Source organism: Pipra filicauda, unplaced genomic scaffold, assembly GCF_003945595.2.
Source record: "Pipra filicauda isolate LSUMZ 115617 unplaced genomic scaffold, ASM394559v2 scaffold2_size9829703_pilon, whole genome shotgun sequence".
NCBI lineage: Eukaryota > Metazoa > Chordata > Aves > Passeriformes > Pipridae > Pipra > Pipra filicauda.
In genome coordinates, this window is record NW_024104421.1 from 4,768,482 (window position 1) to 4,794,355 (window position 25,874).

Here is a 25,874-nt window from a genome sequence, read left to right on the forward strand (position 1 = left end):
TGTTACTTCAGCTGGCCTTCAATGAATGATGGTGAGTCAGAAAGAGAGCAAGCTCCCCGTGAACACCGAATGTCAGCACCACCCATTCCCAGTGAAGGAATGCCTGACGCACACACAGAGCCAAGGGAAAGCTCTGGGATTCTGCCCCAAGACAGCTGTCTATCATAACAAACACCATCTCCTTCCTTTGCTCTGCTCTTCTTTCCAAATTAAATAGGAAGAGAATTACCTCACCCCACCTCAAAAGAAAAAAAAAAAAGTCTTGGTCTCGTTTATCATGGGTTGCCTGGACTGGTTCCAACACCAAGTCTAATTTAACAGAAGAGAGTTGAAATAAATAGAGGAGAAGTTGCTTATTTTCTAAATAAGTCTAAATTTATTCATTACCCTAGTAAAAAAAAGTTTGGATTACAAGTGTCTGAACAGTATAAAAGTACAAAACGGGTTCCATAGATTTCTAATACATTAATACAAAGTGCATGACTACATACAGTTCATTTTGCATTACTACCAGGAATGGAAGAGGTGGGAGGGAGTAGGGGAAGCAGTTGGTGGTTGAAATCTAGCAATAAATAAATAAATACAGAAGAGATGATTCGTATCAGAGCACATCCTACCACCAATACTGCAGCCTTAGGTGTACAGAATTACTGATGCTGAAAACACAAATTCACATGAAACAAGTGTCTGCAAAAATAGCGAGGACTCTTGCTCAAGCCCTTACTGGACATGACCAACCTAATTATGCCTTTATACAACCAAGTATCCATTATATCTATGGCTGGACTCGATGATCTTAGGTCTTCTCCAACACAAATGATTCTATTTGGTTGAGGATGAAAGCAAGGTAAGCAGCTTTGTCCTCCCTTCAGAATCTCCAGAGTTTAGGAAGAGCAAAATAAGTCCAATGAAAGCTCTAAGCTGTAAGGCTGTGATAAGTCAAAGCCCTGTTTCCCCTGATTTTCTTTCTCTCCAGAGGTTGGTTTACCCAACAGAAGGAGAGGAAAAAAGAAAGAAAAAAAAAAGCTTTGAAGGCAGAGGCTCCTCTTAAAACCTGTGTATCTTTCCCTATCTATATTTTCATTTGCTAAGTATTCCCATTTCAGGAATGGAGACTACATGGAAATCCAGTCCTAAACCCTACCCACCACAGTATTATGCTGATGACTCTCACAAAAAGGAAAGCTTAGAATCATAGAATATGCTCAGTTGGAAGGGACCAACTCAGGATCAGGATCATCAACTCCAACTCCTGGCCCTGTGTAGGACAGCCCCAAGAATCACACCATGTAGCAATCCATTGTAGGATATCCCAAAAGAGTAATGGTAAGAAAAAAATCCCCCCTCCCCCCAAAACCAGAAAAAACAAACAAACAAAAAGCAGAATTCCCAACTCACACAAGTTAAACCTTCATAAAAGGAACATGAAGCAATTGGGAGCTAAAACTGCAGCACGATCTTCCAGGAAGCTGCTTCCACCCCACAGGCAAAGGGGAGATTGAAGGAGTGTCACAATGATTTGCACATGAGCTTGTCTGGGAATCTATGTAGAAAGTATTATCTTTTGATCGTGAATGCAAACAGAGCTGCCTTGATTCAGCACAGCACCGTTCTTAGCAGAACTTTTCATATTCAGTATTCACAAAAGCGTTGATCTGGCAGTTGCTTAAACAAACAAACAGAAAAAACAAAACCCAAACACAGAGAAGCACTGCAGGGGAAGGGTTTCAAAACAGCAACCGTGAATCCAGACCCCAGGCTGCAATCAGATTATGTCCCTGGACCAGAGCCTGATTTGCTTAGCAAGGGGTTTGGTTCTATGTCAGGTCCAAAATCAGCAGGAGTTTTGTTTGTGGTCACAGTGCAGCTGCACTGGGCCAACTGAGAGCAGTTATTCAGTTTTGGCCATCCCTTACACCTAACTTGGGTATCAGGATGTTTCTTGGTCCATCTCTCACCACCAGCTGGTTACTACACCATGCCCAGGGTGTCTGCTGATGGCTTAAAACAAAGTAACCTCCCTTTTTGCTATGTTCCTCCTCGGCTAAGGTGGAGAGCTCTCCCACCTCTTCTGAGGAGGACTGTATGTTAGAGGCCTTCTCAGCAAGCTACCACTCATAGTAGAGATGTCTGCAGTTTACCAGTCTGTGTCACAAGGGAGGGATGAAATATTTGTCTTTGTTACGTCAGTAGTACAGGGTGAAATCTCCACACCTTTAAAAATATATATTTATATAACTAGAGAGGTGACTTATAACATTTCTATGTATTAGTTCATCTTATTGAGTCATACATGTCTAAGAATGAAATATTTTCTTGGGGATTTAAGGGAGTTTACCAACCAACTTTTAAAGAAAAAAAAAACCTTACAACCACTGCTTCTTTCAATTACAGAAACATGAACTACATATACTTTAATATACAAACCCCCATCCTCATGTTCACTTGTGAAGTGAGTGTGGGGGGAAGATTAGACAACCTTGCAGCAGCATTCAGCTTTGCCAAGTGTTCCATAGCATCTTAAATATTATGTACAGTCTTTCTGAAAGGATACAAACTGGCTTCAGAGTTTGTGGAATTGTAGCAGTAAAACCCAAAACAGTTCTAGGGAATAGTCTTTTGGCAGCATAGCAGGTGTCCAAAGTGAAGAGTCACTTTTCTAGTATTTTTCCGGAGAATAAGAGGATCTGTGTAACCTTCTGCAGCTATCCAAGGAAGTCACCATTCCTCTTGGGTGGAGATTGCTGGAGACTGTGGTCCTTCTTGTTCTGGCTTTTCAGTGGCAGACTTTTTATTGCTACAGCAAGGTTTGAAGAGATGAGTGTCTATGAGGACTTCCCCAAAACGACCTTTGTAAATAATTCCACAGCAGACCTTTTGCCTGGAAGAAATGGCAGGGAGACAGATACTTTGTGTGTTTAGAATATACAGAATTTACAAACATGCAAAAAATAAGTCTGACCCCAGACACTACTGAGCCTCCAGCTCAGAGGATAGGGGCAAAAAGGCTGCTTATAAAGAGAAAACAAGTCTGTGTCTAAATCCACAACACTGCTTTGGGGAAGAAACAAAAATATGGAGAAAAAATCCAAACATATCTCTGCAAAACTAAGTCTCCCACTTTGCTTCCCAGAGAAGTTTCAGACACACAACTATCTGGGCTGAACTAACCTTGGCTACAATGCACTTGCAAACATTATTTGAGAGGAGGCAGCAAAGTCACAACAATTTCAATGGAGCAATTAGCTAAACAAGGGATTACTGTGTCACAACATGCAATAAAAGATAACAAGCTCGTCAGCTCCCAGAAAACCTTGTGGTTTTCCTCCCACTCCAGGATTTATTGTTTTTTTCCAAATGAATACCATCACAGGTCAACCCAATCAAATGCTATGTTTGCTGGCAAGCTGAGAACACTCTTGTATTTGGCAACACATCACATCTACTGGGCATAGTTTTAAGAAAAGATAATGACAGACAGGAATATTATCTGTTGCTCCCCAAACCAGTAAAAATATTTTCCAGTAGCTGCATTAGTATTTAAGAAACTGGAAGGAGATAGGGGAAAATGTCTCAAGTACATGGCATTTCTTCCCATAGAAAGAAGACAGGTATTGTCTAGTGCTCTGTGACTTAAATTATATCCTTAAACCAAAAATAGTTCAGCAGCAACAAACTCCTGAAGAAGCCGAATCAAGCAGTGTGCATGTGACGTTAGTCACCACCTGCACAGAGTGCAGCTTTTTACCTTTTCCAATATGTGAGATCTAAAAAGGAGAACACTGGTGTTCTGCTGGACCCAGCGCTCATCTCTGTGTCAGAGCCATCATCGGACTGGTTACTGTAACAGGGCGACTGAGCCGGGGAGGCACTCGAGGTTGTGCTGTGGGCATCAGAATCTGCAGGGGAAAGAATAAATGCCACAATGAGGACATGCATCCAATGACTTAGCCCCTTCCTGGCTTGTAAAAGGTCATACATGGACTGGGAACAGAGAAACAGAGGTTTTTCAATTAACAAGAAAAACCCAACAATGACAACCCTTTTTTTTAACTTGCCCCCACCAGGTTTCAATACAGAGACGACCTGTCAGCATTTCCAAAGCAGACCTTGGAACTGGAGGGGGTCCTTGCACGTGAGAGATTGGAAAGAGGTTCAGGATCAGGCTCAGTTCCTCCAGGATCCTCCAGATCCTCCTCCTCCAGCTCTCAAACATAGCCCATGCAGGCCTGCTCTGGAATCACTGAAGATCCTTCAAGACAATGGGATCTGCTCTTCATACCTAGTAACCTTTCTCTCTTACTGTAAATCTCCTTTCTCACCTGTTCAGGTAAAGTCTTGTAAAGCTCTTCTCTCTAGTGCATTATATGTGTATGTGTTTGTATTTATATATATATATATATATGTATATATATATATATATATATATATTCTCATCATGCATTAGGTAGTATTGAGCTTTTGCTGGATCAAGACTGCAAACTATGGACTCTGTGCAGACACACACCTTAACAGAGTGTCTACTCGCCTACCTTTCAGCTGTCATCTCTAGCAGATACAGTAACACAACTAGATTAACTACAGCACATTGAATGAGGAGATACAAGCTCTTTGGGTCAGGACCTTTACGGATTCTTTGGAGACTTCTCCTTCAAGCCAGGTAAGATAATTGAAAGAGAGAGAAGACCAAGTCAGCAACAGTTAAGAAGTTAGGAGGTTTGCTTTAGAAAAAAAACCCTAAAGGACCAACATATATTTAGAATATAACTGGCAGATGGCTTTGTTGGAAAGCTATGAATCCAAATCCATTTGAATAGTCCATGTTCTACTGGAAAGAAATCACTGAGACCAGCAGAGGAAGGTATAAGGAAACATGATAAGAATTTAAATTAGGGGTGGGTGAGGGGAAGTCTAGGCTAAATACAAAGCCTGGGTTGAAAACATATATGCAAAAAAAAGATTGAAATCTTCTTGGGAAAAGAGAGCTGAAAAATGGCCATAGCACATTACTGAGAGCAGGGGGAAGCCTCTTCCAACTTCAGTTTCAAAGAGGATCTTGCTCAAGACGTTCTTTTTAGAGACATGTCATTTAAGTGTTGGACATAAGCTACAACTGCCCACTCTTTCAAGCCAGGCTCCACACTCCCCCCTTGCCACTTCCCCACCTCTGTCTTGCAGCCCACTCTGCACACACATTCTTCCTCCTCATTCCACCCCCTCTCCAAGGTCCAAGAGAACAAGAGGTTGTGAAAACAGGCAGCGCCCAAATGTGTGAGCGTACAGTCAAATCTAGATGGTGATTCAACTTGGCTAGCTAACTGTAAGCTATGTGAGGGGAGGCTAAAGTTTATTGCCAAAATCTCTCTGGATCCACTTACTGTGCCGCTTGAATTCCTTTTGCAGTTTGCTGATTTGATTGCTCTTTATTCTGCTTCCAGACAGAGTTTTCATTTTCTTTGGTTTCAATGTTGTTTTAAGACTGGGTCCAGCCCTGGCATCTACCACCTAGAACACAGAAAATGCATGCCTAACACTTTTGCATCATGCCCAGATACTGCCCCAGTCAAGGCACCTGTACTGACTTAGCTGAAGGTGCTCAAAACCAATTTAGTTAATCCAAGGCAGTTCTGTGCAGTGACACCCTTATGTTTCATTTAAATCTGGGTTGTAAGAAGCTGAGCCTGTAGGGAAACCCAAAAACTGGTTTTAAAAGCACATTTAGTTCAACTTTTGCCGACTTACCATTTTTGACAAATTCAGTTTAGCCCATAACAGTTGTTTAAACTAATACAGATACAGTTAGGAGTGTCTGCCAAGTATTTGCCCTGCAGTTTTTGTTTTTTTAATCATAAATTTAACCTCTGAGCAAAGCTAGTGGTAGTGATAGCTATAGTTCTGGCTCCCATTACCATCAAGGCTTCCTGGATAAAGATTATTACATACACAAGGAATCCTGATCATCTTCCCAGCCCTAGGCCCAAATTGAATTAGGTGTATCAAACCAGAATATGAGTGGGAATTGCTGCGAGATATTAGTAATTGTAATTATCTGGCTAAATGACATTGATTTATGTGCTGCTGAAGCAAGTCACTTGCTTGGAAAAAGAAAAAGCAACCCGTTTTGGATAGAGGCCAAATTTGAAATGTTTTGAGTGTCATAAGAGACTTTTGGACAAAGTTATGAGCTTGTGAAAACAAGGAATTACAAGGTAAGTCAGTCTGTGACTCCATCTCGGGCTTGATTAATCACCATTTGCACATAAGCCAAACGAAGGCAGGTAAGAGCCACAGAATAGGAAATACTCCAGGAAGGATTTAGAGATGCTGAGAGTGGGAAGAGAGAGCGTGGGGGAAACAGCAAACCCCAAATCTTTGCCAGCACCTCCCCTCTCTAGAAAGACTTGGTTTGGGGAATGAAGAGAAATAGATTACTAACGTGATTCCAATTTTTTTTGGATCCTGCTGGTAATTTTTTCCATCTTTTCACCAAAAGAACACAGGCATTGCAAATATCTCCTGAACGGGCCTCATGGAGCCTGGTAAAAACAAAAGGAAAAATCACTTAACTACAGTTAATAAAAGCATACCCTCACTTGATAACAGCAAGCAGCATAAAAATTGACGAATAAGAGGAGTTCTGAAGCTCTGTTTTTCGGGCATTACAAGTCATCTGGGGTGCTCAAGCATTGCCATTTAAAGACCAGGTCTCACTTTCAAAAAGCACTATTCCACACAGAAATAAAAGGTGTCGTAATCTGCCTCCAGAGGGGCACTGAAAACAGCAGTCCTGTCACCTTCAGGTTCTGGGGTTTTTTCCCCCCAAAACCAGAAAACAACACACAGTTCCAGTGGGCTTGTTAGTTTGATTGGAGAAGGAGGAATAATCATGTTCTTCAAACGTACATTTGGGAACAAACATGAACAGCTTACTCAGGTCTTAACTTTCTCACAGAGCTTCAAGGATGAGTAACAAATACCACCTAACACACTCCCACATAAGCACAGGATAAGGTTTCAGAAACAGCAGTCACTGGAATGACAGCAATACTCGCTCCCTTTAACAAGTTTTCTTCAGGAATCATCCCTACTGCTAATCCATGCTAAAAGAAATATAAAGGGGAAACCTTGTAGAATTTTTCAGCTATTTAAATAGGAAGACTTTGAAGATTTATAGATGAATGGGGCAGGCTTAGGTATTTGCTCAGTGTTAAGACTGCATTTTTACCTTGGCAAACAGAAAGCATGAGACCAATGGCCCTGGTACACTGCAAGCTGCTTTACTGCAGTTAACAACAACCCAAAAAAAAAGCAAAAGCAATGTATCTTCACACAGTCTTTGACTGCCAAGGACAGTAGTCAAGAAATATGATAAGGAAAACTGTCACCACCAGACTGATGTACAAAAATCCCTGGTAAATACAAAGCACTATAAAGTTGTACATGAAAGTAGTGTTTCTAGAAAAAGAGGGGAAGAGGGAAATATTTATACATAATTTCAAAGCTCTTTGAAAGTATTTTAAAAAAAAATTAAAAGGTCACAGTAATTGGCACAAGAAATCACTCATATTTATAGTTTTATTACCAGTGCTTTCAAGCAACATTACCTAATTTGAAAGCTAATTACTTGACACTCATTTTTTCCATTAGAAGGGGTTTCCAATGAGAAGTTTTAATTACAGGTTGACATGTCCTATTTGAACAAAGACACCAATATCCATAACAAGTACTTCACATAAACACTGCTGAAACTTCTAAATACTTCTCCTCAAGTTTTATCTAACATTCTTGAATCTTCAGAGCCACAGAGAGCCTCCATGGACCTGTACAGTTCATCATTTTGTGTAGGTATTTACACCTCTGTGGAACAAGTGAAAAATGCACAGTTTGAGAGGGGTTTAAATCCCTGCATGTGCTGTGAGCTGGGTGAGGCATGAGCCCAAAACTTTGCTGTTAGGAATTAACAGCTCTCCATGGGCAGTGACAGCAGACCAAAACTAAAACGGTACTGTACACAGCAGCAGAGGATCCAGCCCCTCCTTGTCTGCTCAGGAAAGCTGTGAGGAAGCCACAGGCAGCCTTTTCCCACCACTCACCTCTGCTAACCTAATCTTTCGGTCTTACAGAGCAAGAAGAACAGTACACCAGGTTGGAGGCCTGGAGATCAATGTCACAACTGACCACGACGTCGACTAAAGAAAGAATCTTACCCAAAACAATTCTGGAAATCCTTTTCGTAACGTTTGCTGTCAGTGAAACGGGAACTGGAAGACTTAGCTCTGCAAATACAGCAGCCCTCTATACTGCGATACATCTTCGGTTTGTGAAAGCCAAACATCTTTTCCTCCCAGCAGTGCCCTGTGAAAACAAAGAGAAACTGGTGTTACTTATCACTGTAGATACCAAAAGAAAAACCTGGGCAAAGGTAAACTATAATTCAGATGGGAAACTGCTAGAGTGGGGCACCATTTTTTTATGTCATGTTGCCTCAGAAGAGCAGAGGCATCTAGAATGCACTTGTTAAAAAAATTATGTAATTAACAGCTGGAATATTAAGCAATACCCAGTAGGACTCGTAACAACCTCATTTACTGCACAAATCTACTCTAAGGGCACATCCAGAACAGCACAACCCAGAGGTGTGAATGCAGCTGACTTGGCTAATGAAGGCTCTATGTATGTGGTAAAACAGGCTGCAGGACAGGCCATGTGAATCTGCCTGAGCCCCTGGATAAGGAGCTGGCAGCTGAACTCCAGGTCACTGGTACTACCCTGTCACCACCACCGGTGTTGGTTGGAAACAGCCCTGCCAAACCTTGCTGAAAGTGAGTAGGAGTCATTTTAAATGAGCTGCAGTCATACCTCGAGGCTGTAGGGCAGACATACCTGAAAAGCCACTCTAAAAACAGCAGGGTGGAGTCCCACCCAGCCCTCAGTGGCCATGTCTGCGCTGCAGGACCAAGGAGCACTGCTCTGTTCTCAGGCCTGGGTGAGCATCCCAGCCACATCCCAGATCCATGTCAGCACATGCTCCGTTCTCGCCCTCCTGCCTTCCCCACCCTGCTTTCCATGGGAAGCAAACCTAGCTAGAAAAGGGCCAGGGAGCAGGACCCTGGGGCACATCTCAGCATGTGCCTACCAACACATTGCTGCCAATAACACTGGAACTCCAATTACAGGGAATTTTTTCACCACCAGCTCTGCAAACTCAGCACCAACACAGAAGGCCAAAAATGCCATCCTGCTCTCACAGGTCTGCCTATTCTTTTCCTAAGCTAGGATTTGCTATCAGAGCAGGTATTATACAGCGACGTTGTTTTCCAGGCAGAAACTTTTCAAGTTACTCACAAGTGGATTTACTGCAGTCACCACGACACAGACCCTTTCAACACATGATGTCCCCACCACCAAACAAGTTCTCCCCTGGTGCCAGCTACTCCCCAATGCAGATTCCTGTAAGGCACAGTCTGACACGGCATGAGAAGCTGTCAGAGCAAACACAGTTCCCACAGCACTTCAAAAAACCAAACCAACAACTGAGCAAAGCTGGTGCTTTTCTGGCGCTGGGCCTGGACACACAGCAAGTCCTCACAGGCCACACAGCCTCTGCCTCATAACACAGGCAAGGACTGTTCCAAGAAGCTCTCTTTTGAACAGACCCTGGTGCAAGGTTTGCCTCAACCACCTGCTGCAGGGAGTGAGCAGCCACCCCTGCTGCTTATCACACACTATCTGCTCAGAAGGGGACAGGTCACTGGCTGCAGGAAGCTCCGTGAGAACAGGTTCCCACTGCTGAGAACTTTTGCTTTTAAAATATTAAAATTGGATGGAGCCCTGCAAATAACACATTTCCCCCTCTTCCCTTAACAAAAGACCAAGTCATTATATTTTCGTAGAAACTACCAGAAAACTAACTGGCCTTCCCACAAATGCTACCTGAAAGACCCCGTAGCTCAGGCAGGACTTTTGGGAAAGCAGCATCTCCATCACTTGTGGGCTAGTCTAGTGAGAGGGAAGTCCCAGTCACTTCCCAGTCCCAAGGATTGCCAAGTCCCAGCAACCCAACCTGGTTACTGGTTAATGTATGTGGCATAGTCATCTGTCTCCAAATCTTCTACCTGCAGGAAGGTAAGGAGTGTAATTCTAATATCTTCCAGTGGGACAGAACATTAATCTCAAATCTTCAGTCTACACTGCCAAGACTTGCCACATCATTGTGGCAATAAAATAATTTGAAAAGCAGGTTCAGGTGAGGTCAAAAACATGCTTCCACAAAACAACTGTATGTAGCACTGTGCTTACCTTACTGACAGAGAGATTTTGTGCAAGGAAAAGAGATCTTGTGCATTTTTGTGGGACCACAGCAAAAGCTAGCAAACCACCCAGGTCTAGCACAGCCTTTCACACACAGAGGTGAAAATACATCCCCCACACCAACCCCAGAGGGGAAGATCAAGAGCACAGCAGTACTGCAAAATAAACACACAGTTTCCCAAGCTGCTGAGAATAAGAGAAAAGCAAAAACTGTATCCAATATTTTTGGTTAATACTCTTACACAAAATACATTAAGGAACCCATATCCAGCTGAGAGTGTATATGTTTACATTTCGGTATAGCACACACAAGACCACTTGGAGTCTCCTTGCAATTACCACTGCAAAAACACTTAGAAAGACATCAGTCAACTCCCCACAAGGCTTGTCTTGACTTTTTGCAAAGCCTGTTAATGGCAAGGGACTAGTGCAAGCTGAATGCCAAGGAGATCCTCCATGCTTAGGAGAGAGATGGAGGGGATAGGTGTCTCCTTCCCCCCATCCCACCTCATGCTGTCTACCACAGGTTTGAGGTGCTGTATTCCTTTCTTCACATTTGCACCACGCTCACCTAGGGCCACGTTCTCCCAAAGATGACTTGTGCAAATACCCAGCAAAGTCACCCCAGACTCTGCCAGGCTTTTTAGAAGATACACCACTCCCTGCACTAGCACAGCAGTGGCCTGGAAGCCGTGAGCAGGTACAGTATCCAGTGCGGGTGGCAGCAGGCACGCAGTCCATGACCCGCTGAATGGGCTCGCTGAGGGATGGTTACTACCCTCAGGTTCTGCTGGGTGTGTTTTCAGGGACCCGTAGCAAACTAAAGCACAACCCAATCAGGTCAGTATCCCTGCCCTGTGAAGGCAAATACACAACAGTGTCTAGGCAAACACTCAGAAGTACGTATTTTGTTTCTTAGCATCTGATGTGCTTCTCCAAGAGACACTCTATTATGAACACTTTAACAAGCTTCTGGAGATCCAACAGCATACTCACCTGGGAATTTTCAACTTCCAAACAGCAATTTTAGATATTGTTTGACCACCCCAATGTTAAATCCATGGTCTGATACTTTTATTTAGAAAGTCCAAGACTGATTGCAGACACAAGGTTCATCAATGCTGCAAAACTTATGCAGCAAGTACATCTTGACTGCTGGATGGCAAGCACAGAACTCGTATCAACATCAACAACGAGATTTACTTTCTAACCCAGATTCTTCCAGAAATCCAGACGCTGATAAGATGATCTCTGTCACCAGCTGGTATTTACACCACAGTAGAACAAGATGTATTAATGTTCTGGCAAAGCCTGGCATCAAACACATATTCTGAAAATATTTTGTTTTGCATCATTGCTGCCATTCTCACAGGAGCGGCCTTTCAACACCATCCTTCAATAGAAGGGAAACTAGTGCCATCTGTTTCCCACTTGATGAATGGTCAGCAACAGTATTACCATACATCATGCCTGAATGGGGAAGAGCTAGTAGCAAAACCACAAGTTAAACAGATTTCTCTGACAACTGCGTTGAAGTGCAGTTATAAATGGAAGGCGTCGGTTCAGTCACACATTTAATCCTAAACAGTTGCCATTTGACCATTATACACTAAATATTCTGTCAGCTGGAGAGCTTAATAGCTAATATGCACTTAGAAGTACATACGACTGTGCCCTTTGAAAGGTTTTAACTTGAAAGCTTTGCAATTTAGATCTCAAATTAGAACCAGGGAGTTAGACTGCCAGCTACCCTAATACCTGAATCTTAGCTGTGGTATTTTAACCATGTGAAATCTGGGACAGATAAAAAGATGGCAAGTAGGAAGTAAGTAACTTGCATAGAAATTAGAAAGAATTACACAACATAATTTTGCCAAATCTAAGCACGTTATTAATGTTACTTAAGCTTGTTATTATTTGCCAAATTTAAGCATGTTATTAAAATATATATGACATTTTTTAAATCAGCACTTGCACAGAAGCGAAAGGGACAGCTCACCAGCAATGAATCAGAAATCTCAGTGGAGTGTATCTGTCATTCTACAGAAATGGAGATTTACCTGCACTAGCAGAGAAGCTGTATTCCCCCAAGTCAGGGGAAAAGTGTTTCTCCTCTTCCTCCTCCCTGGTCTCCCCCTCTGCAGCTTCTCCCTGCAGAAGTTCCTACTCCCTCAAGTTCTGCTTTACACAACTGCTTTAGCAACTTGAATGGATTCAGAAAAGACTCCAGGAAAAACCTCTCTCCATTATTCTACCCTCTCGCTTTTGGAAAAGTAGCATCAAAACCAGAAACTTGTCTTGCAAAAAAATCTGGAGTTAGGAAGAGAACAATAAAGTAAGTGGGAAATAAAAGAATCCCCATACCCTGCTTATTAGCTTTGTGAAAGGTTGGTACAAAGCAGCATGCATCACTACATGTGTGAAAATAGTTTCATGCTTTTGTTGCCTGTCAGGACTAGAATTTAGTGCTTAGTTTTCTTTGCAAAATTTAATTTGATGATCTAAATTAGAAGGAGGCATTGCTTTAGATGCTCATTAAGTTTTCAATTTATGGAAGAACTTCTGAACTCTTAGATTTTAAAGTAAGCTGAGCCACTTCCATTTGCTTTTCCAGATTCCTTCTGCATTCTTTCTGATCACCCAAGAAGAATGAAAACCTTTTATAACAGAAAGGATGGAATTCCTAGAAGGCAGGCATGTCTCCCTTTGTAACACAATTATCAGGCCAGTTGGAATGAATGTGCTCACCTGCTTCTTGCAAAGATGAAAGAGAAACATCCCCTGGAGTTATGGGAGAGCAGAGGGATGCCAGTCCAACTACTCAATACCTTCTCCTCTCTTCCTATTTCTTCATTCTGACCCTGGATCATTCACCCTTTGTACAATCCAAAACTGCCAGTACATTGACAGAGAAGAGAAGAACAATTTGATTTGCCTTTATGTGTACAAAACAGCCTTGGCACAGCCTTCCTCAAGTTGGTCTACAAAAAAATACGATCTAGCCTACATATGTTGATGCAGCCGGTTCCTGTCAGTAAAAATCTCACAATTGTTGTCTCTATAGCATTTCATTGGAACTAAGAAACATAGCCAAAATGGTATGATTTTTTTTTTCTTTTAAAGGGAAGGAAACAGATGCCTTAATATAGAAAGAATATACATGCTCTGCCTTTTGCATCTGCAAGTGCATACACCCAGGCACATGCACACACACGAAAAATGCTTCCAGAGCTGTCTAAGGCGCCAGGAGCAGAGTTGTTTCTCGCAATAAATTCTTGGGCCTGTCCCTCTGCTGAAATAAACTGCAATACCTCTACTGAAAATCAACTGTAGGACAGAAAACTGTACATCAACAGAGGAGCTGATCTATATCAGAGACTCAACGTAAACATACCTCCACCATGAGTTTACACGCTGCAAAAAAACCCCTTGGAACAGAAGTTAAAATTGGACCCCCCAAAAACCACTTTAACGTGCACAAAGCCAGAATGCTCCAAGGACATAAGAGACCAATCTAATTGGGGTCATCTGAAAATGCAATTTCATTATCTGCAGCAACATTTCTTTTACTCAGTCATCTGTCCTTATAGCTCAAAACAGAGTGACTAGTTTCCAACACCCATAACCTAGAATGGTGCATACCGTACACTCTTCTGGCCTCCTATACCCTCAGATTTTCCTTCCACTTCCCTTCCTCTCTCCGCCCAAAACAACTTTACTTGGAGGAAAGCTGTATTTGGCCATTACAGCCTAGGACACATCTGAATATAACAGCATGCTGTGGAGTTGTCACTTGATGTGCTGAGCAAAACCAGCAAAACTCAAAACTACATTTCAGGAATCTTTTCTCTGCCAAAATAAGTAACTCACTCTTTTGCTGGTAGTTGTCCACAGCTACTGTCACGTGCTCAGAGCTGCAGTAAAATCTTAGCACACCAGATGCAACTGGCAGCAAATACTAACCACGTACCAAAAATCAAATTGGACATTTCTTTCCCGTGTTTGAGCATTCACAGCATCCTGGCTGGGTCACAAGCTGTTCTGAGTTAAGTTTTCAGAAACAATTAAGTCACAAAGGAGCCTAGTTACCTGTTGATCTTCACTGGGAAGTAAATTCCTAGCCCACTTAAACTACAAAATTGAAGGGCTAAGTCACTTGGGTGTTCCTCTAAACTGTCATGTGGTTAGTCCTGCAGAAGAGATAGGCCAAAGCATGAAAACAGTAATCAGTAAGATTTGCATAGGGGTTAAAAAGAAAAAAAAAACCCTAACCTGCCCCACCTGCAGACATTCCATCTTGAAAGATGACTCCCCCTGCTCCCTGTTGCATAACTAACATCATGCTCAGTCTGAGCCCAACAAGGAGAACCTGGGATGTTCTCAAACAAGCGCTGGAGTTCAGTCTGCGATGCTTATCTGAAAGCAGTCACCACAGCTGTTATGATGCTGTTTGCGATCACCTGCTACTGAAAAAGCATCACAGACACTTGTGATCATGAGACACTGAACAGTTTTGGTTTGTGTTTTTTGGCTGGGTTTTTTTGTTTGTTTTTAAAGAGGGTAACATACCTAGACGGGGATTTGAACAGAAGGTGTAGTAATTATTTGGCAGAACAGCTGAAGTGACTTCATTAAAAAGGATACATTTTCATTTCGTTAAGTAATATTACTGATAATTCCACTTGGACTTTGGACTGAGCACATTCTAAAATGGCAAAGGCTTAAGTTGTGAAATGGAGTCCTGCTTATGCATTCTGCATAACCACTCAATTTTCAAGCCCCAGTTCCCTGGCTTCTTTTTTGTGTTAAAATCTAAGTGCTACAAGGGGTGCAAGTGTGAAGCTGATTGTCAAGTAGAAACATGTGTATGTTGTTCATCTCGTTAAGGAAGAGGTACAAAGCATCAGGTGTTAAGAATCAATGCAAAACAGAGTTTGGTAACAGAGAAAGAGCTGTTCAGCACGAGTAAGACAACAAACCATTACAGTTTTAACTTTATTTTTAATATCTGTGAATTTATCATCTCTTTTAACGTCTTCTACTAAGAAGTCAGTGATATTTTCTTCTTAAAGGAAGACTAATCACAAAGGCAATTAGCTTCTTTTAGAGAATGAAGTGAGGAGGAATTTTTCCCAGAGGCACTGGCACTCAATCCCACCTACTTTCAGTGGGAGCTGGATGCTGCATGCCTGTGGGTGTGTTTGAAAATTCCGACTTGCTACTTGCTGATTCTTTACCACATACCATAGATCCCAAGAAACCTAGAATTCACCTGCATGCCAAAGGAGGTCAGTGTCCACTGGTGTCAGCAGAAAGGTTTCCAGTTCACTGTCTGTCCCTATGGTGCAGAGTTTGTGCGATCTTGTTCTCTTTATTTAAAAAAGCTGTAAACTACACTGTGAAACTGTCTGTGTCCAGACTGGAAAGAGGTGCACACACCCAGCAGGTGGCTGACAGAAACTGTCTCACCTCTGTAAGTACACACACAGTAGTGAAGGAGTTTGCTGAGGAAGCACTGCTCTCCAGGCATGCCTTATCAATGAGTTAAAGAGTTGTCTCCATGGCCATCAAACTGCCACCTTCCTAAGCGCCGAATTAAAACTCAAAATGAAAAAGAGCATCACAGCTCACGCTCAAGCACGTTACTCGGTCTCCACCCCAAGTGCAATGCTATTGCAGTTCTGGGCTCAATTCAGGACGCTGGGCCTTCTCCTCCCCACTCCCCAGCCACGAGGGGATGGTGGCAGGGCCCGGCCTTGAGCCCAGAGAGACACGTGTTCCAGGCGCACAGCGCCAGGCTGGGGGACAGCATCCTGCGCCAGCTGCCTGCACAGCCACAGCGCAGCTCCAAACTTTTTTGCAATTGTAATGATTATTAAATAACTTGCGTCGGAAGGACAGGCCGTCAGCAGACAAGGCTCTTTATAGTACGAACCGGGGCCGTTCCCGCCAGGGAAGAGCCACTGGGGGAGCCCCGGGGCAGGCGGGATTCAGCCCAGCTCGCTGCGTTAAGGGACGGCCCGAGTAAACAACAGGTTTGGCAGGTCCCTTTAAATCCCTTTCACGATATGGATGTACGAGAGGAGTCGGCAACTTTTACCTCACGAAAGGGAGAACGCGACTGGGAGCACTTCCCCGGCGCAAAACACCGCAAGTTTGAAACAAAAACAAAACAATAGCGAGTAAGAGATGCCCGAAAAGGCAGAGCCCGGTCGCGCCGCTCCCGCCGCTTTCCGCCGGGCACCGCGTGGCGCGGGGAAAGCGCCGGCCCCGGGCACGGCCCCGCTCCCCCCCGTTATCGCCGGCGGGGCTGGGGCCGGAGCGGGAACAAAGACCCCCCCGGGGCGAACGACCTACTTTCGCGGGCGGCCCCGCCGGTCAGGTGGAGCCGGGGGAGCGCACACGGGGGTGGCCGCGCCTCCCCTCCCTCCCTCCCTCCGCGGGGCTGCCAAGCGTTCAACTCGCCGAAAGACGAATAAAAATTAAAAATAAACGAGAAGAGCGCAGGAAGGGGAAGGCGGCGCGCCGGGGAGGAAAGCCCCGAGCGCGAAGGTGGGCGCTCCGAGGCGGCCCCCGCGCTGCAAACACCGCCCCACCACGCGGTCTCGGTGCAGGCGCCCCATCCGGCACCGGGAGGAGCGGCGGGAAGCGCGGATCCAGCCGCACCGCCGAGCACCGGGACCCCCGTCCCGGCGAGGTGACGGCCACCGCCCCCCTCTCCGGTCCCGTCCGCGCCACCCCCCCTCCACCCCGCGCCGGTTCCTCATGGCTCGGCCCTGACGTAATTCAAACATGGCAACAGTTTCACTTCAAAGGGCCGTCGCAGACCTCCCAGCAACGCGGTCACGCCGCGGCGGGGGCCGCACGGACCCTCCCCCGGACCCCCGACCCCGCGGCAGCCCCGAGGCTGCCGGCGGGGTTCCCCCGCCCGCCCCGGCGCCGTGCGCGCGGCGCGGCGGTGACACGGGGAGCGCGGGCGCATCCAAAGTTTCACCGCCCTTCCAAAGTCCTCCAAAAACGGCAGCCAGCCCCCTAAAAAACACTATCCCGCGCGGAACAAGTGTCACCCCAACCGACGCCCCCCACACGCCAGGGCCGAGCCCCCCCGCCCCCCCCGCCCCGGCCGAGCGCTGTCCCCCGGCGCGCCGGGAGCCGCGCCGCCCGCAGCACATGCGAGCCCTTTGTTTTCCCTGCAGCCGGGCGCTGCCTACGTGCCGCGCCGGGGGCACGCCGCCCGCCCCGCTCCCGCTCCGCACAAACGCCTCCCGGAGCCGGGAGTTAAAACTTGTTGGCGCCGGGCACAGGCACACGCCGGCGGGGACCGGAGCGACTTGCAGCGGCGCTGGGCTGCGGGAACGGCAGGACGCCATCGCCGCCCGCCACACCGTCCTCCCCATGCCGGCAACGCCGCGCACCGGGCCGGGGGCAGGAGGGGGAGAGGCCCCACGCCGCGACCTGTGCGACCGACAGCACGTGTCACACACCAGCCCACGGACACGCGTTTTGCCCCATCTCGGGGCGTGCACACACTCCGACCCCTCCGCGAGTAGTAGCGATAACAGAAAAGCAGCTGCCGCCTCTCCCCGCCGTGAAACACGCTGAGGGAGAGAGGGAGGGATGGCGGGCACCCCCTCCCCTCCAGCGCGCCGCTGGCACCAAGTTGTGCTCGCCGGCGCTACAGGTGTGCGCTGCGGGGCGCACCCGGGGCCGCACCTGCGGCACCCGCTCCGCACCGGGCAGGCACGGCCGGCGGGGACACGCCGTCCGCGTGGCGAGGATGGGCAGCCGCGGCCCGGGAAAGGCTCCGTGCAGCCCGTCATCGCCAGGCAGCCCAGTTTTCCCCACCCGCTCCGCATCTTGGGACCGCTTTCGAAGTTAAATCGCAGGAAACCGGCTACTCGTTCCCCCTAAAGGCTTTAACTGTACTTTGGGGTGGGGAGGACAAGTCAGAGTTATCGGGATGGGTCTGCAACAATGCGGGGGGCGTTTCTCCCCGCCCGCACCTCATTTAAAACTCCACTAATAGATGAAAAAGAAAGGGGAGAAACGCCGCGCGCAGAAGCCACGCGTGTCAAACAGTTTCAAGGCGGCAAAGTCTTTTTGCCGCTGCAGAAACTGCAGACACGGTCCGAGACAGTAAAACTTGTGTGGAACAGAAACCACCGGCTGCTGGATTTAAAAAAAAAAAGAAAAAAAAAAAAAGAAATCCCAACAACAACAACGAAAAATAATAAACCCCCCAAAACCCCAAAAGCTCAAAGTTTAAACCCGCCGTCCTCTCTCGCCTGTACTTTTCCTCCCTCCCTCCCCACCAAGGAGCCAAGGGAAAGCAGTCACTCACCGCCGCGCTGCGCCCACCAACACACACCCGTGCGGTGCGCGGCGCTCCCGCCGCTGCGCGCGCTCCCGGCTCCCCGCGCTCTGCCGCCGGGCGCGGGCGGGCGCGCGCGCGAGCCCCCCCCACCCCTCCCGCCCACTCTCCCCTGGCCGCCCCGCCCCCTCGCCGCTCTGCGCAGGCGCCGTTCCCACGGCCCCATTGTGCTCAATCGAGCCCCCTCCGGCTGCGCGCGCCCCGTTGTCCTTTTAAGGGAGAAAGGGCCGCGCGGGAAGCGCGGGAGGGGGCGGGGCCCGCGGGGACGGGCGGAGGTGACTTCACGCCCTCCCCCCCCCCCGCACCTGCCTCCCGCCCCTCCCGCGGCCCCGGAGCGCTGCATGCCGCGAAACAGCACGGTACAACACAACACGACACCAACACAACACGGCACCGCAGCCACCGCCGCCGTGAGACGCCGCTCCCCCGAGCGCCGTGCGTCCCGTCCCCGCAGCATGGAGCGGCCGTCGGCGCCTCTCCGCAGAGGGGGGACACCGGCCCTGAACCCCTCGGGCGGAGCGTCACGGCCCCCGGAAGAAAGAAGCAAAGCTGTGTTTTGGTGGTTTTTTTGGTTTTATTTTTTGTTGTTGTTGTTTGATTATTTTTTGGTGTTTTGTTTTTGTTTTTTTTTTGTTTTGTTTTGGTTTTTTGTTGTTGTTTTTAATTTTTTGTTGTTGTTGTTGTTTTTATTTTTTTTTCGATTCTTGAGAGGTTTGGGGGGTTTTTTTAAATTTTTTTTTTTTTTCCGCGATGGGTTCTTTTTTTAAAGCGCTTTAAAAGTCGTCATCGGCGCCTTATGTAATTTTTTCCCGCGGCGTCAGAATGAGCGAATTAGAAAAAAAAAAAAAAAATCGGTTCACGCTCTTTTGTGCGATTTTGGAAGAGCTGCTTCACGAGGCGGCGGGCGGGCTGTGTTGAAATAGGTTTCCTTTAAAAACTGTGTCAGACGGATTAGCATGTGATATACAGGGTAACACCTAAGGAGTTATGACTTAGCACCATTACAGCCGATAACTGCAATAAAGTTGCAAGCTACTCCCTCCCGGGCTGACACTCAAATCAAGCCCGAAGATGGAATGCCTTCTTTCAAAGTGTTTAAAACTTTCCTACTGAATGAACAGGAGCTCAGGCACAGTGTGCAGTTGTTGCTGAATATTCTAAAATACTAAAATAATGCCATTTCTATATTTCTATAACAATTTCTTTCTTTTATCCTGCGAGTGACCTTTTCAGTCTAATCCTGATTTAGGCGCAGATTTAGCAACTCACGAACTGCTGAAACGATTCTTCTTCCAGCAGCAGCACTAGCTAACCTCCAGGAATTTTCAGGAGAGCAGGACAGGCCACTTTTCCTTATCTTCGTCTGAGCATCTCACATCTTCTCCACTTGTGTGTAAATACCTGGTAATTCTACACTATTTCCTTCCTCCATGCTGCAAAACCAGACAGTTTGGGCACACAGTATGAGAGGATATCTTCCAGGGAAGTCTCCAGGTTATTATGTGAATTTTTGTTTGGGTTTTTTTTTTGGGTTTTTTTGAATGATAATAGTGGGCTGCCTTTGGTACCAGTGCTTCCTTCCAGACACAGCTAAACCAAATCACATTCAACTTGCGTTGCAAATGCTGAATATTTTCTCAAAATACATCTATAATTTTCCTGGTTTCAACTAGTCTAGGGAACTCTTCCAGTGCTTTTGACAACTTTTGTTTGCACATAACATGTCTGGGTTTATCTGCTTCTTTCTTTTTGGTTTGAGGGAGTGTTTCTCCCAGATTTTTCTCTCATTGTTTCCCCATTTTTTTGTTCTCCATACTTCTCAGGGCCCCTTAGTGACATTCCTTTTAGTCCAGTGCCATCTAGTATGGCATTTAAATCCCCAAATGAGGATGAAATGACATTTTCAAGGAGAATTCTCATAGGTATCAAGCTGCCTTTCAGCACCCAGTGGAACAAAGCTGATCTCTCACTGCCAATCAATTGCTGCCCTTGTCATCACCGTGCTGAACATCCATGGAACAGCTCAGGGTGGGCTCTTGCTGCAAGCAAACCAGGGCCAGGATAACTGCTCGGATATTTATTTCACAGCTTTATGCCCTTACACTCTGACTTTCATGAACACAGTTGTTGCTGAAACCTGGGGAAGATCTGAGGTTTTCCAACACTGTGTTGCTCCGGCCTGTGAACAGCTCGGCCGCCCCTGGCCTCAGAGGAAAACAGCTTCTGTCCACAGAAGGCCAAATGGCAACAGATAGATGAAAAACATGGTCAAACCCTTCATTTCTGAAACATCTTCAGTCTCCTTGAAGTGTTTGCCGGGGACATTTCAGGGCTGCCCTGTAACTCAACAGTGGGTTGAGTTCTCATTTTTGGCTGGTAGCTGGCTTGCAAATAAATAAAAGGCACTTAAATAGCTAATGAGCTTTCACCAAGGTCCCTCTAGCCCCCTGCCCTTGAGCAGGCCACTTGTGCTCCCCACACCATCAGAGGGACACCTTGTCTGACCTTGCTGCGTGGATAGAGGGTGATGAAAAATAGCTCCAAACTTGGGACTATTAAACTCCAAGCCTAGGGAGTTTTATTTGGAAAATGCAGAAACCACATGTGCACCTTTACACTATGGGTAAAGCCTCATTTGACAAGGCTCTGTTTTAAAAAATTAAACATCTTTCTTTCCACTCAGAGCACGGTATAAAGGAGGAATATGGGATTTCATGGAGATCCCAGGTGACCTGGAATATGAGCTTTAGTCCAGGGAATTTCTTCTCATCTAGATCAGTTCTAAAAAATATTTACTTTAAGAGTGTGTGTGGTCTCTGGAAAACTAATGGGACCGTTCTGTGTTCCAGTTAAACTGGTACCTTTCCTGCATGGGCTCTTAATTATTTTATCTAGGAAGCTAAATTATTTAAATGGTGTCATAATAAAGCTAAACATGAGGGGGTTTTAAAGATAAAACATACATGTATCATCAATGCTGAGGCAGAGGTGCTAACATAGAGGAAAAGTAGGGCATTTGCCAGCAAGGACATCTGATCCTATTGTGTTATTTTTCAATATTAATGAATAAGTAAACACAAATAGGCTACTTGTTGTGAGGAGAAGAGCAGCTGTCAAGATCAAACCCAGGCAGCTGTTCCTGCTTTGAGATTTCACTGTAAAATATTTTTTATAACTTCAGTAATCTGAAAATTTGCTTTATTGGCTATATGCCTGGCCGAAGGATTTTGAAAAAATTACCAGGAGTTCTTTCAGGAAAAAGAAAAAAAAAAAAGTGTTGATTGACTTAGAGTTGTAAATAAGATTTTGCCAAGAAGTACAATTTTAGAGGGAAATATCGTTGACAGATCCATTCTTTAGCTCCAACTTGCACCAGTTGCTCATATGAGTAACAGGATGTTAATTTTTTGAAGGTGCAAATGCTCCCATAACTGGTAGTTTAAACTAAACAAGCTAATAAAGAAATGTGATTTCCCCCTCCGTTTTATGTTTCAGCCCAAATAACAGATGGCTACAAACAATGACAGCAAAGTTTGATGATAATAGAAATTGATACTATGATATTCATGCTGCCAGAATGAAGTACTCAACTTATGTGGCTCAGAGAGACAGGACCCTGAACTGGTTTACTCCTAGGAATAAGGCAGATCATTTATAGCCCAGCCTAAGAAATCCATCAGGGCTTAACAGATGCTTTCTGAAGCATTTTTAATTGACATTTCAAATTCCTTAAGAGGAAGATAATTCTCTTAAATTCTTAAGAATTGCTCAAATTCTATTGCAAAATGACCATTTTCTATTACTGCTTAAACACCTTTAATGCAGCTTCTCAAGTGCTGCTCATTTCTTTGCTTCCATACCTATTAAAGCCAGTAAGACTATTCTATGGGGATTTATATTAAGGCGATTTGAAGACACCATTAAGAAGATCAGTCCTCTCTGCCTGCCAGGCTGTTTCCTATCAAGAAAGTTATCCCCCCTCCTCCTATCGTTTGGGACAGTTCTGAAAACAGAGACCAAGTATTTGGAAACCCAAAAGAGATCTCTCCTCTGCATCAAGAGCCCCATCTTTCCCAACAGCATGGAGAGAAGTTCCATATTTTGTACTGATGATTTCAGAGTAGTCTTTGGGGAAGAGAAAGTTAGTAACTCCTTCGGAGAGTGTTGTGTAGGCCCGGTCTCAGGTGAGATCATTCAGGGGACAGAATTAGCTCTTTGAAGTTTCTTACTGAACCTAGGACTCCTAACAAAGTGAATCCATCTCCTTAACCCTATTTACCACTGCATGGCCCTGAACACAGACATAGGTGGCTGGGAGAAAATGAAAAGCAAGGGTAGGTAGCTGGGACAGCATCCATAGTGCCTAGAAAGCAATACCTCAGTGTGAGAGGCTTTTTCTCTTGACCTCTTTCTCAACAGGAATCAAGTAGGTAAACAGGGATGCCTGGGAATGGCAACACCTAGGGAAGCAAATTGATTTTTGTCATGTTTCAGAAAAGAGGTCATGTCCTGATGCCTGATATCCTCTCCTGGGAGCAGCCAGCCCGTTCAGCATGGGGGGCAACAGGACTCCTAGTGGGAGCTGCCAGGAAGGATTTTCTTACAGGTGTAGGTGCTCTAGGCTCATACCCAGAACTCTGCTAAATAAAAACAAGCAACTTGAGGCACTATCTTTCCAGGCTAAAGCATCACCCATTCCTTCTTTGGAAAGGTCTGTCCTCAGTGACATCAGTTTGTAATCTACAGTACCAGAAGACAAAACAAAGTTCCCTTTTTTCAGGGGGAAAAAAGCTCCACACCCTCCCCAAAAAAAAAAAAAAAAGAAAAAAAAGAAAAAAAAAAGAGAGATAGCCCTAGCAAAGGAGAAAGGCACTTCGTGGAGGTGACAAAATTTCAGATTTTGACTACAGGGAGCCAAACAAACTAGGGAGAAAGCGTACTTCTCTGTGGGCAGTTTTTACTCAGTCAAAGCAAGGCAGAGGATGTGTACAACGAACAGGTCTCACGAGGGGATAGCACTTTGCTGACCTTATTGCCAAGCTACCAGAGACAGACAGAGTACTTCCAAGTCTTCTGGTGAGGAAGAAGAGCTGGGGGCAGACCTGGCTAACCAGGGAAAGGAGGTAGTAGGAGGAGATGGTCCTTGAAGGAAATATGCAGAACCTGCAGTCTCAATCACAAGCTTTGATCAAGCAGCCAAGAACCAAGTGGAAATCTACCTCCAAAATCTGGAGGGGGGAGCTGGAGGCAAAAATTTTTGCAGGGGTAGGAGGGAATGGAGTTGACTAACAAAGCCACCACATTACAGAGATAACTTCAGATAGCTTAATTGGATTGAGTCAGCTAATTGGACTGCAACAAATCAACCAAATTTGACACTTAATATCCTCTGAAAAACAAGCCAAGGGCAGGTAGAGGAAAAGGGCCATCAGGAAGAGTGCAGCACAAAGGGAGGAGGCAGCAGGATATATCTCCCCTCCTCAGGGCAGAGACATCCCATTCTGAAAACAAAAAGAAGATAAGGGAAGGTGAAAGACTTTCCAGGAGGAAGTATTCACTCACTTCACATGTAGATAGAGGGAGGCAGAGGCAGGATGGGGAAGCTTCAGGCAAAATTTGAGCAGATGTTGATCCTGGAGATCCCCAAAAGCAAGTTGGGTCCCATAATGGATGTTCATAGTCAGGAATTAACTCTACAGAGTGATGGAAGAGACTTAAATAAACCCAAACCAGGGCACATGTCTGACCGTAGTGACTTCCCTCAGGTCTAACTACTCGTTCATATTGCAAATTACAGCATGCAGAGAAGTCAGGGGACCCAGATGCTGCCTGCAGGGCAGAAGTGGCAGAGCCTGAGCCACAGAGCCAGTGTGCAGCATGAGCCCTGTGCTACACAGGCACAGAGTGATCTGATAGACATCTCAGGGCCAGCGGGAAAGCTCCTCTGCCCTCACTGACCCTGTGATGAAGAGACCACCAAGGACACTAGAACCATGTGGGTATAGAAAAGAAGGGATGCGAGAGAGCACGACCCTGCAGGGCCAGAGGAGGCATTTTGCAACTTATTTCCATCCCCAGGAAAAGCATATGAAGCCTCTAAGAAAGGAGAGGGCAGCTTTTGAATCAGGAAAGTTTAGGACTTCTATACCACATACATTTTAGCTTCCAAAGAAGTGTCTTTGGTTAGAGCCACAGTTGTGGGGTTTTTTTTCAGTCACTGGGATGTAACTGGGCTTAGCTGTGAGAGGTTGTGGCTGATTAGGAGCTGTGGGAGGAAGGATACTCCAGCTGGGACTGAGCTTACCTGAGCAGGCTGGGGGTTCAGCCAGGCAGCAGTGCCCTGAAGCACATGGGAAGCGCAGGGAGCCCAGTCTCCTCACAGCATGGCAGGTGAGCATGCCTAGGGTGGCTCCTTGAGCAATCCCCAGGTTGGGCTCCTGGGGACACTGAATAAGACCATCCTGCAAGGATGACCAGGCTGTGAGGAGGTGTCTAGGATGGTACTGTCCTTGAAGCATGGGCATTTTTTGCAAAACAGCTAAACAAGTGAGAGCTATTTACAGAGTAACAAGCTGGCCAGAAACACTTCAAAAACTGGCTTTCCTAAAACCAACTAGCAGTGTGGTTTCTGAGAAGCTATTTTCAGCATGCTGTCAAAACAAATCTCTATCCACAGCTGAACTGACTGACTCTTCTTGTCAGGATAACTACCCTTAGCAGTGGCTGAACCAGTCCTAACACAAGGTTTCAAAAGCAAGAGCAATATTTACTGGTTGATTTGTTATCTGTAGGAGAAAAGTTATCTTGTAGGAGGAAAGAAAACTGGATAGCTCTGGAAGTAACCTCTTGTGCTAATCCTTCTTTGCCCTGCAAATGCCAGGGCTCAGTACTTGTACTCAGAGTCGAATGGGGAATCATGAACATCCCATTCTTGCCATATAATAAAAAAGAGAAAAGTTTGAACAAGGGCTAAATCCCTCCTGCTTGGGCCAACTGCTGAATGGTGAGCAAAACAGTTCAAGGTTTCAGGCACTTTTCTCTGTGCCATGTAGTACCAGCCATGGCCCCAGACAGACCCAGACTGCAGGTCTGACCAGCCTGGCTTTCCCTCTACTTCTAGATCCTCAAGCTGTTTCAGAACTGAGAGACCCAACACATTTAGCCACACCAAGAAGGCAGGGGGAGTGGCTCA

At 45.8% G+C, this 25,874-nt stretch overlaps 1 protein-coding gene across 1 annotated transcript; it reads right to left on the minus strand.

Moving 5' to 3' along the window:
• Positions 1 to 392: 392 nt before the first annotated feature.
• Positions 393 to 14,296, minus strand: SINHCAF (SIN3-HDAC complex associated factor). Its single transcript, XM_027726722.2, has 6 exons — positions 14,282 to 14,296; positions 8,208 to 8,355; positions 6,437 to 6,536; positions 5,379 to 5,505; positions 3,749 to 3,899; positions 393 to 2,881 (listed from the first exon to the last, which is right to left on the minus strand). Exons 2-6 carry the CDS (start codon positions 8,333 to 8,335, stop codon positions 2,719 to 2,721), a joined length of 669 nt encoding a protein of 222 aa, XP_027582523.1. The 5' UTR covers positions 8,336 to 8,355; positions 14,282 to 14,296; the 3' UTR covers positions 393 to 2,718.
• Positions 14,297 to 25,874: the final 11,578 nt, after the last annotated feature.

Bases quoted from the DNA above. Each gene is read 5' to 3' on its own strand.
- SINHCAF (XM_027726722.2), bottom strand. From the start codon at position 8,335: ATGTTTGGCTTTCACAAACCGAAGATGTATCGCAGTATAGAGGGCTGC. The intron at 5,506-6,436 runs GTTAGTAATCTA...TCTGTGTTCTAG, and splicing joins CCAAAAAAAATTGGAATCAC to GTGGTAGATGCCAGGGCTGG. The intron at 2,882-3,748 runs GTAAAAAGCTGC...CATTTCTTCCAG, and splicing joins GATCTCACATATTGGAAAAG to GCAAAAGGTCTGCTGTGGAA.